Genomic DNA, 16721 nt, shown 5'->3' on the forward strand with positions numbered 1-16721 from the left:
CTGCGTCGACCACGCCGTCTTTGCTGTCGATGCTCGAGGTTGGGCGTTAAGAATACGAGCTCAGCAGCTCCACCATAACTCCACCCGCATCGAAAGTTCATTTCTCTCATCCTAGTTCCAACATCTCCCCCTTCGCATCTCGTTGATCAACTTCCCCTGGGAGTACGGAGTCCGGCCCACGGAAGGGTCCTGCGAGGACAATGAAAACCTGAGTGATTCCCGTCCGATGATCACAAGAGCAAAAATAAACAATATCACGCTGCACTCCTGACAGAGATACCTACCTGTTGCACTGGGCCCCACGACAGCCTTGATTATGAGGTGAACGAGTCTTCGCAGCTATCCATCCGCGACAGCAAATCACAATCTGCATATCCGCGGGACACCTTGGATTTCCCTTGTGGTCTTGAATCTTACTTAGGAGGTGTTGTACGGAGTACCCGGCCTGTTTTCCCCCACAGAGCATAGTTGACTGATTGCTCAGCCGGTAGCTTAGTTTTCAACAGCTACACTGTCGACCGAACGGATTCAAATGTCGCACTCAGGTTCCCAAATGTACGGCGCGCAGCCTCCTCCTCCTCCGCAGTCATACTATCCTACGGGGCCCCCGCCTTCATATCCCGAATGGCAGCAGAGCAAGCCGGCAGAGCATGGACAGTCGTGGAATGCATCACAGGTCTCATCCCCACCGCCTACTCAAGTTCCCACGACGTCCCAGCCGGCCACATCCTTCTATAACCCAAATATGTACGGGCCTATGCCCGGATCCACACCGTCTCCAGCGCTTGATCATGTCTCGCATTCTCAGCCGGCACCCAGCAACCCTTCACCGAATATAGATACGTCTACTTGGGGCGTACGGTACAATCAGCACTATGGTCACCACCATCATCAATCGAGTGCTGCGCAGGGCAGTCAAATTCCACCTCCTCTACCGGTATGTAGTTTTATTATCTATATTATTTAATTCTCAGCACTGATATTTTGAAGCCACGCCCAACAAGCAGCCTAGATCAACCTCAAACACAGGCCCATTTAGGACCACAGCCGTGGAATACTGCGCAAAATCAACACCCTTACTATCCGCCCAACCCCCCTACACATTTCCCCGAACAGCAACAGCCGCCGCAGCATGCGCCGCAATTTTGGCAGCCGCACCCATATTCGGATTCCAACTCCGGCGTCAGTCAGACGGTGCCACCCAAGCCACCGCCGATACCACCCGCGTACCAAGCGGAGGTCCAGCAGGCCCAGCAGGCCCAGCAAAACTGGCCAAACGCCCCAGTTTATTCCTCTCATCCGCCAACGCACAACTATGAACCACCACAGCAGTCACAGCAGCCACAGCATCACCCGCCTCCAGCTCCAGCTCCGGCTTCACAGCCGCAGCCGCAGCCGCCCATCCCTACTATCACTCAGATGGGACCTACGGGCCTCAATGGTTCAAACACTCTAAACGATACGCATGCCCTGGGCGACGTACCTGATCGACCTCCTAGTCTTCTACTAAATGAGCCTTCTCTGCCGCCACCCAATCAATCAATAGAGGACCCGAGCTTCACTTCTTCTCCGGCCCACGTACCTCCACCCACTCCCGCTCCTGTGTTGCCAGAAACCACCAAACCTACAAATTCGACACCAGGCGCTTCCGCCCTGGGCTCAGGAGGGCCGTCTGACTGGGAGCATTTTTCATCCACCCATGAGGAAGTAGATGACACAGAAGCGTACAAATTCAAGACTCAAAATCCACCTCTGGCAACAAAGACTTTTGAACTGGCTTCTGACGTACCTATGTCTAACCGACCAGAAACGTCGGAATCGGAATCGCAACCTCCGATTTTATCCACTCCTCCGGAACACGATCAAATCCAACAGGGCCGGGTCTCTCCCGTTTCGTCCATTGACGCCGGAACCCAACACTCAGACCGTAGACAGATTCAACAGGCTGATCGTATGAATAGTGTAGACTCTTTCTCGAGTGCGGTATCAGCTGAAGACAGCACGGGCCAGATTGACAATGTCATTCAGGAGTGGTCCCGGCCTGTGCCAATCGAAGATAAACCTCCAGTCCCATCAGAAAAAGGTGTGGAGCCAGATCTTCAGACTTCGGCCACTTCTGAGAAAGGAACCAGTCGCGCGGCGACTCCCGTGTCACAACTTCGGCCTTCCGTTTTGCAGTTGTCACCCAAAAACAGCCCTCCTATAACGTCCAGAGTTGATCAACCTATTGTGCAGTCGATCACAACTATTGCTGATCCGTACGCTGACCTTGACCCATGGTACAAGTCGTCGTTAACGAGATACGTTACTATGCTTCGAAAAGAAATGGCGACGGAATCAGATGAGGAGAAGTTCAAAATTTTTACAGCATTTATGACCAAGGAGTCCAAGCTACGAGAAATACTTTACAGCGTGGAGATTGTGCCGGATGCCATTAAAACAAAGCCAACAAATGATGAAGTACCGAAGCACGCCGACCAGCTCAAGGCGCCGACGAAACCGGAGCTGAAACAGCTTGATACCGAGTTACCCATACCCATGGAACAAGAGGATGACGTTATTACCTACAGCCCAGGTGGTCGCCCCGTGCTCGCTTCGTCGCTGAGGCGAAAACAGGCAGAACTCAAGAACAGCACCGGTCTTCAGCGATCTGCGTCAAACCCTACTCCCCCGGCGCAGATTCGAAATAGGGCTGAGAGCTTGAATGCTACGAGCTACGTTGTTTCCACTGTAACATCTAGAAACCCACTAGGAGAGTTACCAAGAGCCACCTCGGTGCCCCCGGCTGGTGCAGCCACGATCATTCCCCAGGCATCCACGCCATATACCCCATTTCGGTACCAAGAAGGTCCTCAGAGAGGTTCAGAACCTTTGAGCTTTGAGCGTCCAGCGTACCAGGCGTATTCTGCCTTAAGACAAGCATCGGCAGAGAGCGGAAGGGTGATGACGCAACCAAATTCGCAGCTACGTCGTGATTCAGATGCGCCAGGCATGCCTCGACCGCTAAGAGCTGAACATGATGAAACATTCTTGGGGCTCGTTCGGGAAAAGAGTGTTGCTTATCGAGGCAGACGACCAGAGTCGAGTTTGGCGATCAGGGCGCCGACTGCGGATCCATTCAAAAAAGGCATAGCTACGGCGATCTTGGACGATATCCGAACTTTGGTACCGGCAATAATACCGAATCCAGCCGCTGATGCACGGACTGCAGCTGCTCGAGACGAATTGGAAAAATTCCCTGACGACTTCAATTTTATGGAGAAGAGCTTGGAAGCATGGGATCGTGGGGCAAGCTCAAGACAAGGCCAACTAGATGGCCAACGCCGGGCACGACAAGAAGCGTCAGAACACCATATTGACAACCTTTTTAATAACAAGGAGATCGGATACTCCGATATTAATGTTCTAGAAACGGAGTTCAAGCAGACGGAGGCTCAAAAACAGCTCAACGAGGAGAGGAGAGAATATGATAAATTTGTGGAGATCGTGTTCACCCGCGTGGATGAGCGGCTTAGAGCTGAGATCGCAACTCTTGAAGGCTATTATAAAGAGGCGCTCGACCTCCTTAACTCCGAAGCAGATTCTGGGTCCACACCTAAGCTTGAAAAATTCCACCTATCATGTGCGATGAAAAATGCGGTTGATATATTTCAGAAAATAGAAATGCGTCACGAAAGGCTAGTAGAAGCTGCTCTTGAGCGCGAGAGAAGAAGGAAGAAGGCGGAGCGCCGCTTTTTCGTCTTCCTGGGCGATTCGTCGGCCTTGAAGCAGATGGATAAAGATTTCGATGTCGCTGATAAGAAGATCCTTCTTGAAGCAGCGAAGGCCCGAGATGACCGCGCAAATCAGCTCATGGACGTATTCGATGAGGCTAGCATGCGTGGAATTGGCGAAAACCAGAGTCTCCTCGACGACATTTTCACAAAGATTGAGAAACTCGATCCAAGTCTAGTTAGCGATATGAATAGCTTGCCACAGCAGGCTGAAAATATTCTCACGCTGACTTCTGGATTTGTCCGATTCCTTGGTGGTGACTCGGAGTCTATTCTCTCCAGCTTCGGAATGGCAGACCGCCTCCTGAATAACGCTGACTATGAACTATCGGTGGCAGAAGCGAAGGTAGCCAACGCCAGTCCGGATATCTTCCGACGTCTCGAAGAAGAAAAGAAGAAAGAGGATCTCAAGATCGAAGATGACCTGAATGCAAGAATGGCCGACGTTCGGAGCGGACACCAGGAGATATTGAAGAGCATAGATGATGTGCTGCAGCACATGCAGAAAGGCGAGTTATCGTCTAGCAACAGCCAGGGGGGTAATGGACCCGACGGTGCCCCGGTAACGGAAGCGATCCCGACGGCGGCTATTGTTTCATCCTCAAGCCCGCTGGTTGCTTCGGCCCCAACCGAGGAGGAGCAACAGCAGGATCGGCTGCGGAAGGCGCTTGAAGATGCGAAAAGGAGGAATGCAGCAAAGCAGGCTCCCTAATCTAACCGTTATCTAACGGCAACCCCTGCTATTTCTTTTAATATGTGTACACTTGGTTCCCCCCCAAAATTCTTTTTTTCCTTTTTGATCTTCATTCCTGATCTCCCTTTGCACTTCATATGTTTTGGATACCCCCGTTTTTGTTTGGTCAATTTTTGTTTGGTCAGATCTTTTTGCTGTGTTTATGGGCACTCCTACTACATCTCTTGTCGCAATACCACAGCTCTTTAGCTCAAAGATGGGCATTCTCTCAATGAGTGAAATTTCCAGTTTCTTTGCGTTCGGAACATCCCCGGTGGCTGGATGCATATACATGTACTGCAGTTCCAGCTTTAGCCATTTGCTTGCTCTGATTGATCTGTGTAGCGCTAGCTTCGATCCCTTACTTGATTAGGTCCAAACGCAAATAAGCTCTATTATCCTAAATCGTTTTAGATTGCGATGTCCGATTCTGTGCAAAACTATGTATAGACGCACTCCATTTAACGCTTAAAAATGGGCTCTGTCCACACAGAAAAGCTCGGGTTGGGACCAACAAGGTGAGTATTCTTTTCTTGGGCTCCGCCACGGCGGTACTGGCGGGCTCGGTGATTGCAGGAATATGGAAGATGCAACGCCCCGACCATCTTGGCTGGTAGGATGTGGTGTAACATTTGGCTCGAGTAAACATTGGATACTTCTTTTTCGTGATGTTCCAAAAGGGCACCCCTTCACGGGCGCATTTCCACCTCGAATGCATGGATTTTTCTTCTTTCTTTCTTCATTGCTTTCCCTTCTTTCCCTTCTTTTTCCTTTTTCGCTCTATTTCCCCAAGGTTATGCTCATAGGACATGCAATGAAGATTGCAAAGGGACAAGCAGGGAGTGGTCTCTGTTTTTAACATCAAAGACAACCTTGTGGCTTCTCTGGGTGGTTAAACAATATGACATCATCATCATAACCACCACCACCACCAAAAGACTAGCCAGGAAGGGCTGGCTTTGAATATCCTTAAACCTGTGGCTAGCAGCCTGGCCTGCCACAGAGTGTGCTTACTGTGTATGTATATAACATATCACGGGGCTAGATCCCTGTATCTCTGAAGGTGCCCAAAAAAGGCCGCATTTTCAAAAGAGCCAAAAAGAAGCACAGTGAAACAACGGGCTAGACTCGATGCGACGCAAAAGACGCGAGAGGCGTGTTGCAACGGTTGTGGCTGTGGTCAAAATGGCGCATTGGGGCAGTTTCTGGCAAGGTTTAGCAGTCGGTACTTCTTCAGCAACAGTATGTAACTCTACTCCGTAGAACTCCCCAAAAAGCTATCTAGTCTGGATGTACAGATACTCCGGACCCAGGAGAGTCCATCGAGGCATCCATACATACTGTAGATGTGTGTGACCCCACAACCGTCGACAAACTCTGCACGCCAGTATGAGCAAGGTCCAATGGCCAATCACGCCTGCCATCGAGCGCAAGAGCAGCCTCGAGCAGCCGGGGGCAGTCTGGGGCAGATCGCAGCGAAGCTCGCCGGACGAGAAAGTAAAGAAATGCGAACCGGCTGCTGATTGGCCCGGGAGGATATTAAAGTTGAGGCTCTGACGCAAAGCCACATGACACTCCAGCCAATGACGATGCGTGAAACCCGCCAACCCCAGCCATCGCCTCCACAGTGTGGCCGGGCTCCAGCACAGCCCCAATCGATCAGCCCGCGTTTGCGGTGTTTTGGCTGCGGGTTCTGCGACGGCCAGAAGGGCGAGAGGATGGCGAGTCGGGGTGGGGACTGCGTGAGCGAAGAGCTGGGACGTAGGAGCAAGCAGCTGATACGCGTGGTGGGAGTCCTTTTTTTTTTTTTGGGAGACTTTTGCTCCTGTGGGAGAGAGGTTCATACATATGTACATTAGTTAGGCCGGGGTGAAAGCTTGAAAGATAGCGCTTTTTTTTTTTTTTTTTTTAGAGGCAATCGGGATGTCGGAATCCGTGCCGGGATCATTGCTGTTGGTCGCCCGCCGTTGAACAAGAAGCAGGCACCTTCACGATGTTGTTGCTCGAGTAACCGGGTTATGATCTGTTGCCACCCGCGGTTGCTGTTCACAGCGCGGACTCGGCCACGGGGGCCTGTGACAATCCCCAAGAGGGAGAGTAGAGGAGAGGAGAGGAGAGGAGGAAGAGGAGGAGGAGGAGGAGGAGAGAGGAGCTGCTGCTGCTGCAACACGAAAGGACGGGACGCTTTGGGCGCGGTTTGCCTCGCGGCCTCTTCCCGCGAGATTGCATTTGTGCAGCCGGAAGCGAATCAGCAGACGCGTACCGTTCAAAACGAGGGCGCATCGTCAATCCGCCGGGTGGTGAGGCGCATCGCCCAGACTCGGCGCTGTGATTTGCAGGATCGCGGAGCTGCAAGAGCCCGATTGCTGTTGTATTCCGAAACGTACATATGTATGTAGCGTAAAAGGGGTGCTGGACGATGATGATCAACCACAGCAGATGGCCCCAGGATGGAGAAAGAGACACTCTGTACGGAGTACTCTCTCTGTATACTTTGCTTGGTGCTGCCGCCGCTGCTCCGCCCGACGGGGAAGAAAAGAAGCAAAAGCAAGCCGTCCGTGTGGGTGGGTGGGGAGGGATGAATATTTCCGTAAGCCGCCATACCGTACGCACAAAGTTACCAGGCCGGTATTGATGCTATACTGTTCTTGGCCGCGCAGCGCACAGGAGCAGGCCCGAGCCTCATCATCTGACACACCGGGGAAGGTATCAGTATGGTAAGGTACGGTACAGCAGGGTCTCTGGCAGTCAGGAAATGGCTGGTGACGGGCGTTTCGTCGCTTCACCTTCTTCCTCACACTTCGCTCTCTCTCCCTCTCTCCATCTCTCTTGTCTCTTGGTCTTTTTTCTTTTTTCTTTTGGTTCTCTCTTCTCTGTCATTTGCTCTCAGTGCTACGCCCAGACACGTCTGACTGTACTCTTGCTCTTTGGGTCTTTGTCCGGGTTTTCGATATAGTCATCCAGCCCTCCCTGCTCCCAAGTAGAAGCGTTGTGCTTTGGCCCAGTCCCGTAACCACCGCCGCCAGCCAAACTACTAGAGCCATTAGTTAAAATTCCACACGGCCTCTTTGCTTCCTGGCCCAAGTTACTCCACCCGCCCTGTTCCTGGAATCCATCTCAGACAACCCGCAAATCTTTCCTCGACCAGCCAGCAATTGCCTCCCCCTTCTCTCTAGCTCGCTGCCATTGCCGCCCCGGTAGAATTAATAAGCCCTGCCTGCACGGGGATTTTCGCCGCCCAGGAGTCGCACCCCCGGGCCTTTCTGCACCCTTCAATTCAGCGTCTAATTTCCGCTGCTCGACCACGCAAGACACGTCCTCCTTCCGCCGTCCTGTCTGGTCCCAACTCCTCGCGCCGCATCTCTCTATCTTCCACCCTCTCTCTCCCCCCTTTCTGTTTGTCGGATTGTCTGCCTCATCATCATCTTCTTCTTCTTCCTCCTCCTCCTCTCTCTCCCCGCGCATTGAAAACGACACGCCCATCCAGTCCGTCAGAAGGTTCCACCACCTTTCGGACCGTTTGTGGCTTGCACAAAACCTTCGTCGCGATTCACCAATTACGCTCTGCTACCCGTACCAAGGACTCCGGCAGTTGAACCACAACTTTGTCCTTTTTCCTCCCTCGATAAAACGACCGCCGAGCTTTCGCGACAAGCCATCGTTCGCCAGCGTGTCCAGCAACTCCCCGTCTGCCCTTTCACTCGAGCGGAGTCCCGGTTTGAATATCTCGCTTCTTTCTTCCTCTGTTTTCTTTTCTTTTCTCTTTTTTTTCCTTTTCGTCTTCTTGCTCTTCTTATTCTTCTTCTCGAACACCTTGGATGAGCATTATTACCGCATCGGACGCGACGATCGGACCCATCGGCGGCCAATCCAAAACAACGACCGGGAAGCCTGTCAGCTTGCGCCACACCTGACCTCCCAGCTTCAGGCGCACTCGGCCACCCAACAACAACGCCTGGTCCTTGTGAGTATCACGTCTCTCTCTCTCTCTCTCCCCCTTCTCCCTCTCTCCCCCTTCTCCCTCCCTCCCTCCCTCCCTCTCCTCCCCCTCTGCTCCGCCTGCGAATGACCTCTCTTCTTCCGTCTCCTCCCATCTCCGCCAGACACTGCCGTCCTCTCGCGTGGGTTTCCCATCTCGGCCCATTCTATCCACTGGCTTGCACAACCAGCCAACCAGCCTCCTCTGCCCCTTGTTCCCCCGTCTCCAGTCTGCCTTGTCGTGCCGGTTAGATCTGCCCATCTCCCCCATTCATGAGCCTCAAAAGACGAATCCTCCCGATCTCCTGTTCTATTTCCAGAAACCCCCCGCGAAGAATTAATTCCTGTCAAACTTACTTTGTTTTGTCTCCTCAACCTCTACCTGTAATATTATTTATTTATTTTTTTTTATCTGCCTTTTCCATTTCCTGTTTTCTATTTCCCTTGTTTTTTTTTTTGGCCTTCCATTCTCCCTCCTCTTGCTTTCCACCCCCTTTTGAGTAGCGAATCGGTCTAATCATGACTTCGTCCCACATCTTTAGAAGTTCGCCCGTTGATATCCTTCGGCCACGACGCTACTTCCTTTCATCCCACGAAACTGGCGGCTCACAAGGTATCTTTATGGAAGGCCCTTTTCCTCAGGGTCCCGAATCTCCCACTTTTCGCAAAGTTCCAGACTCCGTGCCGCCTTCTTCGGCCCGCTCGCATCCCGTCTCCATCTTCTCAAAGCCAGACGACGTCATAACAGATCCAAATCTACCATCAGTCGCCAACGCCAGTCTGCGTGCGTCTCCCTCGTCCTTCATGGAAAGGTCAAGGCATCTGTCGCCGCATCTGACGTCTGCAGCGAGTAATCCCGATCAGCGCGGAGAAGGGGAGCAGCCCAAGAACACCACTCATCACAGTACCCTACAAACCGCGCGCGAGGCTCTCGGCGCCGTGATGGAGGCAAATCGTGATGAATCGGAGAACGTCGACGCCCCTCCGACTGGAGCTGCGTCTCACCCCACGGAGTCCAAGTCGCTTCATCGATCAACAGAAGATGAGCGTACAGAACAACGGCAGAAACAGCAACCGCAACACCGCGCCAGCCCCACTGCACTGCCCGACGCCTATGGTAATGGAGATAACCCGGGTACCCTGATGAATAGCGCGACAGTGGCGAGCCCAGGCCCGATTGAAGAGGATAATCCACTGGAGGAAGGATCTCACCGTAGGGAGGAAGAATCTGTGCTTGAAGATAGCAACAGCAAAGCCTTTTCTTATCCTGTACCCATGCCAAGTCCAAATCTCAACGACCCACGCCGGGGAATGAGTCTTCCGCATTCTGGCTTGAGCAAAGCAGGCCCACGCTCTCCGTCTGCCAAAAAGCATCGCTGCCCTTATTGTTCTACGGAATTTACACGTCACCATAACCTAAAAAGCCATCTACTCACGCACAGCCAGGAGAAACCTTATGTCTGCCAGACCTGTCAATCGCGTTTCAGGCGCCTACATGACCTCAAACGACACACGAAGCTCCATACCGGCGAACGTCCTCACATATGTCCCAAATGTGGCAGACGGTTTGCTCGAGGAGATGCTCTAGCAAGACACAACAAAGGTTCGGGAGGCTGCGCGGGAAGGAGGTCGAGCATGGGTGGTTTTGGTGTCGAGGAAGAATATCCTGAACAGGGTGGTACCTCAGGGGTGGTGCAGGCAGATGACGCAATGGAAGGATTGATGTATACAGAGCCAGAGCGCATGGATGAAGAAGAAGAGAGACGTTTGAGTATACCCAGCATCAGGAAGGATAACGTTACGCCCGAGCCACACTCACAGACCTCCGCGAGCCGCCACGTCTCTTTTACGTCTCATCAATCGAGCACGTATCCCCCATTAGGCGGCAATCGCTCGCCCGGTGGTCTTTTCCCCCCCGTTGCCAGCCATGCAGGCTCCGCATCGCCTTCCCCGATATCACCGTCCTACCCGCCCGGCAGCAGCGGATCTTCCTCCTTCAACCCTGCCCATCAAGGCTCTTCTCCATCAATATTTGTGCAGACCACCATGACGGAAAGCCCAAAACCATTATCTCCCAGCGCCCTTTCACCGCATCAGCTCAGCCATGGTCATGAAACGAATACACTGCCTCCGCCATCGCAACCACAGCAGCAGCTCACTCCAGGCCACTCTCCCAATCTAAAGCCACAATTCCAGCAAGGTCAGTCGCCATATAACCGAAGCCGTCAGGGCTCGGGAGCTTCTCTTGGGGTGCCTTCGATGACCGCACCGGGTCCGCTGAGCCTCCCTTCGCCACAGCCCGGCACGCCCCATCTTCCGCCTCCTCCCGGCCTAAATCCTCCCGACTCGAGGTTTACCCTCCATAGCCAGTCCCAGGGATCAGTGTCTTCCATACACTCCGTTAACAATCGCACGGACCCGCATATGCAGCAAGCCCGTTCTCCCCATACCACTTCGACGACAGACATGAATAATCCCGACAGCAATAATATTAATACTAATATCTTCTCACAACAGCGACAGTCTTCTCTTCCAGGTGTGAGTAATCTTTCGGTTAATGATCGGATTTGGGATTACGTGCGGTCTCTGGAGACACGCATGAATGGTTTAGAGGCGGAAGTCGGTCGCCTACGGGAACAGCTTGCCAGCACCGGCGGGAACACTTCAGCTTCCGGCGCCAACGGGGCATAACTGCACCACATTCGAATGCGAGAGTTTTTCCATCAGCCGCATCGAGCTCTTGTTTTATCCCATTTCCGCCTAAGGATATTGCTGATCCTATGACACTGCTGTCGAGAGTCGTGGCGCGAACATCGGCAGTCTCTACGGATTGCGAACATCATAAGGCGCAGAGTTTATCGGTCCTAACTATGCCGCAGTTACCGCCGGGGCGATTCGGTCCCCTGGCTCCCTCCTGAAGCTTAGCTCGGGTCGCTGCTGCATGGGTGTGATCTACCGTTATCACGTATCTGCGAGTATGGCAATGAGACAATTCGATCCAAAGTCGTGCTCAAAAATACCTTGTATTGAGAGAGAGAGAGAGAGGAGGGCATCGGGGGGCATCTTTGAAAAAAAGAAAAAAAAAGCAATTGCACGGAAATCAATTGCGTTCTAATCCAAATCTATTTTATCGGTCTACATTGTTTCCTAGCTATCTTTATGCAATTCGACCAAATACCCATTTTCTTTTTCCTTTTTCTCTTCAATGCTTAATATGTCCTTGACGCGTCGTACGCCCGGTTTGCTCCATGTCTCTCCGTCTCTCTCCAGGTGTCTACACTCACACAGGGCCGACCTGGCATCCCCCTTCTTTTTTTTTTTTTTTTTTAACAAAAATCGGTAGGCTGGACGGGATCCTTTTTTGCTTACAGCTGGTCATTTCTTTATATTTTCTCGCCCCGCTTTGACAACCTAAGGTTCTTTTCTGCGTCATTTCCCGCTACCTTTTCCCGCTATCTTTTAGGGGCCTTATTCATGTATATGATATATCTGCAATACCGGCTTTCTCTTTCCAACATGATTTTCGTTTCTTTTGTCCTTTTGCATGTGCTGACGTCTGTATCTTTATCATCTGTTTTCCCCCTCCTACGTTGTTCCCGTTGGAGGCGGCGGATCGCGTGTGTCATTCTACAATATCCCAGCTTGCAGCTTCTCTCCACTTTCACCTTTGCATTTGAGCTTATCATCACCGTCTCCCATTATTATTATTTTTTTTTTTTTTTTCCCCTCTTTACTACTTTTTTATAACGGTCCATGTTTGGTTTCGCCTGAAGTTGTTATTCAATTTCTTTTTCCAAGGCGGGTGGGCGGTTGGTCAAAACTGGCGCCGAGTTGAACGGAACCGGAGGAGGGCTGGTTACTTATTATGCTTGCTCTTGTAGGTATGTATGTATGTACTTAGGTATCCCGCCAAAGAAGAAAAAAAAATTATGGCAGCAGACGTGCGAAAAGCTTTCTTTAGCTTACTTCTCCTTTCTTCCTTCGTGACTTGTTACCGTTTTATATCATTACCCATCCCTAGATCTGCTTATTTTGTTTCCCGTCAACCCCCCTCTCTCTCCCTCTTCCCGTCGCTTTGCAAGATAACCCATTACGAATCCTACATCTTTGACAATCTGCTTCGGCACGCCGCCCAGCGACCAGCTCCGCTGCACGGCCTCTGGGATCCAGCCGCCCGCATGCGCCGAGGTGGCCATCGTCCATTCTATCTGCTGGAGAGGGTTCGATGCTCCACTGCCACCTCCACCTCCACCGCCATCAGCAAGCCCCGCAGCTGATTTAACTGCGTCTTCTGATAAACGGGCGAGAAGCGGTTGCACCATCTCGATGGAGATGTAGTTGGCGAAGATGCAGTTTTTGCGGGGTGGGCGCTCGGATTCGGGGAGTTCGGAAGGGTCGAGGGGTATCTGGATGGTTATGAAGCCTGGGTCTTTGGTGCTGCTGGCGGGGGCTTCTGGGATTCGGTGAGTTTCTTCAGGGACCGGCGGGGATGGGGTTGGAGACGACGGTGTTGGGAGTGTGGCGGTTATTTCAAGCACTGCGTAGCAGCGTGTTGTGCACATTGGGTACTTGTGGGTGATTGTGTTGACTAGGAAAAAAAATATGTCAATTGGGAACCAAAGCAAGTGATTTTTTTTTTTTTTTATTATTAGTGATTCTGTGCTGGAAAAAGATGCAAAAGACACGCCAACTCCCTCGAGATTTCATATGAATAAACCCACAGAGACATTGCAGGACTCACCGCACGCCGTGACATCTTTCCATCCACCTCCAACGTCCACTTTCGACAGATCATACGCTGTCACCCGCTCCACCCCTACCACCCCGGGGTTATATCGCACCTCATTCTCAGCATGATCATCCTTCAACAATCCGCGTAGCTCCGCAAGAGTCGCGCTCCCCCTCCGCGCAACATCCTCATGCACGCTCCGCCGGCCGAACCAGTGGTCCACGCTCGGCCCCCGGTTCTCGGCGCTCTCCTTGTACGGCAGATACCGCGAGACGTAGCTGCAGACCTGCACCCTGGCCTTGGACGGGCGCGCAGGAGCACTCTTGTCGCCGGAGCGGGCCCAGGGCATGCGGGCGGTCATCCATTCCCGGCCCTGGTCGAGGACGTATCTGAGGAAGAGAGCGAGATCAGGGTGCTGGTGCTGGTTGGAGGCGGCGGCGGCGGCGGAGGAGCCGCTGCCCCCGCCGGCGCTGTGATGGGGGTGCCAGGGGATGTCAATGAGTGAAAGGGGATAGGGGTGGAAGATGGGAAAGGTATCTCTGGGGATTGGACCTTGGGCAGAGTGCGGAGCCTGGTGGTCCGAATTTGTGCCATGCATGGCGACAATCTCTGCGATGTTCATGGCTGTGAGAGCTTTAAAAGTGAAGAATGGATGGGATACAGAGTATTATATGTGATCATGTTATATTGGAATTAAAGCATGCAACTATTGGAAAGCTCTGATAGGGTGTTTCCCTGAAATCAATGTAACAAGGAGTAGTTAGAGATTGCGGCGGGCTTGCTAGGAGTTACCCATGTGTAACAACATGGGAGAGCATTGAGGAGTAGGATTGACCAGTGTGCATCCGCTGGGGGGAATGGCTAGGAAATAGACAGTATCTTCTGTGGATATCATTGAATAGATGATGTGGTGTGAGCTAACCATGTCAGATCCATGCGAACGGTTATGTTTATGTAGCTGGCTGAAACATTTACTGGGCTGCAGCTTGGATGAAGAACTTAAAACCCTGCCAGGGCGCGTAGCAAGCGCAAATTAGGTGGATATCTACAGAATACATGAATAAGCTGTCTAATTAGTTATCTAGCATCAATCGCCATTCAAGTTTGTTGTACTCCGTAACAGAGTATTGTTCCTCTATAATTGTAGCTAATTTACATCTAGCTATTACAGCATTCATGGAAAGGACAACTAAAAAAAAAAACAAAAAAAGAAAAAAAAAGAAAAAGACCCTCCTGCAGGAGTGTGAACAGTGTTGGCTAGACGACTGCCGACGTCGGGTAATTAATTAGTCAACCCTTTTTGTATCATAGAGTTTCAGGTCGTAGGACTTGTGGAAGTGTTCTACAGCCGTCGAACACCAGGTCCGACGCAGCCGGTATCGAATATCTCGATCAAGCCAGCGCCAATGGCTTCCTCCAGGGCCCATCTAAAATTCATGCCGTAGAGCTCTTTCCACTTCTTCGTGCGCCCCGGCAGGACGCCGCTTGACTCTCCCCTGGCACGCTTCGCGACGGCGTATGGGGCCTGGGACTCGACGGCACCGTCCCAGCGATCCCTGAGGAGGGACAGCGGCGCCTCTTTGTACTTGGACTTCTCGAGTAAGGAGAGCATCTGGGAGCGTGCCGCGCTGACGAGGCGCAGGTAAGGGCCAAGGTTGGGCAGGGACAGGACCATCGTTGAGTCGCGAAAGGAGCGACTGCTCCACGACGACTGGTTGTCGGCCTGCGGAGCCAGCTGGACAGCTGCATCGTCCGTGGGGGACGCGAGGGCCACAGCGGGGTTGATCGAGGACGAAGTGATCTTGGCGAGGGAGGATGGGGAGACGAGAAAGCCGGCCCTGACCAGGGCGGAGGTTTCGTCTGGGGTGAAATGGGCGGCGGAGACGGCGGAGGTTTGTGTGTTTGAGCGGATGAGCTGTATGAACTTATCTAAGAGAATAAGACATGCGGGAGTCAGTGATGGTAGGCGGAAAAGAGGTGATGTGGTAGGTTGCTCACCCTTGAGCGAGTCGTCGAGGGAGGGGCTGGAGCGGACGAGGAACTCCCAGTCCTCGACGAGCACCAGGCAGTCGCCCAGGCCGGCCAGGGCGGTGCCACGGCCGGGGATGAAGAGGCGGCGTAGACGGGCGGTGTGGACGAGGTGGGCGATCTCCCTCTCGACGGCGGTGGGAGGGTGGAGGAGGACATGGACGTGGGCGACGGAGACGACTGGCGGCAAGGATCGGCGGAAGTTCAAGACGTGGGCGATGCGGGTGCTGTTCATGCCGGGGCGCGAGGCGGGCATGTCGGTGAAGATGGTGTTCTGGACATGCTGGATGGCCTGGACGACGGTGGTGACGAGAGAGGTCTCGGCGAGGTGGTTGGAGGGCCCCAAGTCCGGTAGCCGATCGGGCGAATAGGCAGTGCCGCTGCCATCCCGATCCTCCCTTTCATCCTCCTTCCCGCTGTCCCGCTGCAGGCGACGATTCGGCTTGGCGCGGCGGAGACGGGCGAAGGGGGAGGACGCGGTGGATCGGGAGCGGGACGGGGGCTTTCTGATGCGGGAGGAGGGGGCTGCGGTGAACTGGAGAGGCATGGTATCACATCTTGTTGCTTCGTCGCATTCCCGTTCCCTTCTTTCCGGTCATTCCCGTCTCTCTCTTTTATCTCATATCTCTTTTCTCTTTCGCTCTCTCTCCATCTCTCGGTCGCTTTTTCCGCTCTCTATTAGTCATCACGGCGGCTGTCGGGATTAGGTAAACCGCGGCAATCTCCTTCTGTGATTGGCTGGACATTGAAATTACGTCATCCAGTTACCGGCGCAATACAGAATACACAATACTCCGTATGGAGTACTCCGTACATGACAATACATACATGTTCCATTACACACAATTACATTACAAGTCACACTCTTTCACTTTTCACTTTTGATATCTCTTTTTGTCTCTCTTTTTCTCTTTCTTTTGTACCTCTGTCTTGTCACTGCTTTGATTAGCTAGTGGAACTGAGTGAAGAAAAAAAAAAAAAAAACCAACAGGGAACTCTATTAGTTTCCGCAATACAACCTATGAAGAAGACAGAGAAGACGGAGGAAAACAAGAAAACAAGAAGATGATGACTTCCTGCAGTCTAGACTCCGCCAAGAGCTGCATCGGCATGTCATTTGTCTCCTCGCCATCGCGCCCGTCTTGCAACGCCCCCAGCCCTGTTTAGAGGCGGGCAGATTCAACCAGGCAGCCTGTTTCTGGCATACATATTCTCCATCGCCGTGACCTACAGGGACCACCCAAGACCGTGGAAAAGAGGCCATCGTGCCCCCGCTGCTGCCCGGTCTGCCCGCCGCCGTTGGTGCTCATCATCCCCGGCCCGCCCATGCATGACGTAACCAGCTTGCGGCTATCGCATCGCCTTGCTTCGTTGGACACTCTGATGCGCTTGTTGTGTGTGTTTTATATCTGCTTGGTTGAGCAGAGGCCGTCGCAAGAAAGGGGGAGAAATAAAAAATAAAAAAAATAACAAAAGCATC

The 16721-nt window shown here is 52.6% G+C and overlaps 7 protein-coding genes across 7 annotated transcripts; 3 read left to right on the plus strand and 4 right to left on the minus strand.

The window, feature by feature from the left end:
- Window positions 1-12: 12 nt before the first annotated feature.
- CIMG_07513 (uncharacterized protein) lies at window positions 13-4927 on the plus strand. The gene is made up of 3 exons (XM_001240349.2): window positions 13-429; window positions 485-937; window positions 991-4927. Exons 2-3 carry the CDS (start codon window positions 533-535, stop codon window positions 4483-4485), a joined length of 3900 nt encoding a protein of 1299 aa, XP_001240350.1. The 5' UTR covers window positions 13-429; window positions 485-532; the 3' UTR covers window positions 4486-4927.
- Window positions 4928-5691: 764 nt separating this feature from the next.
- CIMG_13329 (uncharacterized protein) lies at window positions 5692-7141 on the plus strand (the record flags this gene model as incomplete). Its single annotated transcript, XM_004445138.1, has 5 exons — window positions 5692-5748; window positions 5853-6003; window positions 6135-6267; window positions 6419-6806; window positions 6956-7141. 5 exons carry the CDS (start codon window positions 5692-5694, stop codon window positions 7139-7141), a joined length of 915 nt encoding a protein of 304 aa, XP_004445195.1.
- A 257-nt stretch (window positions 7142-7398) lies between these two features.
- Window positions 7399-7971, minus strand: CIMG_07512 (uncharacterized protein; the record flags this gene model as incomplete). Its single annotated transcript, XM_001240348.1, has 2 exons — window positions 7399-7540; window positions 7730-7971. 2 exons carry the CDS (start codon window positions 7969-7971, stop codon window positions 7399-7401), a joined length of 384 nt encoding a protein of 127 aa, XP_001240349.1.
- A 328-nt stretch (window positions 7972-8299) lies between these two features.
- On the minus strand, window positions 8300-8746 carry CIMG_07511 (uncharacterized protein; the record flags this gene model as incomplete). The annotated part of the gene is made up of 1 exon (XM_001240347.1): window positions 8300-8746. One exon carries the CDS (start codon window positions 8744-8746, stop codon window positions 8300-8302), a length of 447 nt encoding a protein of 148 aa, XP_001240348.1.
- Window positions 8747-9003: 257 nt separating this feature from the next.
- CIMG_07510 (C2H2 zinc finger protein) lies at window positions 9004-11916 on the plus strand (the record flags this gene model as incomplete). Its single annotated transcript, XM_001240346.2, has 1 exon — window positions 9004-11916. The coding sequence occupies one exon, from the start codon at window positions 9004-9006 to the stop codon at window positions 11173-11175; it is 2172 nt and encodes a 723-aa protein (XP_001240347.1). The 3' UTR covers window positions 11176-11916.
- A 414-nt stretch (window positions 11917-12330) lies between these two features.
- On the minus strand, window positions 12331-14089 carry CIMG_07509 (uncharacterized protein). Its single transcript, XM_001240345.2, has 2 exons — window positions 13226-14089; window positions 12331-13072 (listed from the first exon to the last, which is right to left on the minus strand). The coding sequence occupies exons 1-2, from the start codon at window positions 13833-13835 to the stop codon at window positions 12492-12494; spliced, it is 1191 nt and encodes a 396-aa protein (XP_001240346.2). The 5' UTR covers window positions 13836-14089; the 3' UTR covers window positions 12331-12491.
- A 201-nt stretch (window positions 14090-14290) lies between these two features.
- Window positions 14291-15812, minus strand: CIMG_07508 (uncharacterized protein). Its single transcript, XM_001240344.2, has 2 exons — window positions 15212-15812; window positions 14291-15142 (listed from the first exon to the last, which is right to left on the minus strand). The coding sequence occupies exons 1-2, from the start codon at window positions 15786-15788 to the stop codon at window positions 14556-14558; spliced, it is 1164 nt and encodes a 387-aa protein (XP_001240345.1). The 5' UTR covers window positions 15789-15812; the 3' UTR covers window positions 14291-14555.
- Window positions 15813-16721: the final 909 nt, after the last annotated feature.

Source organism: Coccidioides immitis, assembly GCF_000149335.2.
Source record: "Coccidioides immitis RS genomic scaffold supercont3.3, whole genome shotgun sequence".
NCBI classification, from domain to species: domain Eukaryota; kingdom Fungi; phylum Ascomycota; class Eurotiomycetes; order Onygenales; family Onygenaceae; genus Coccidioides; species Coccidioides immitis.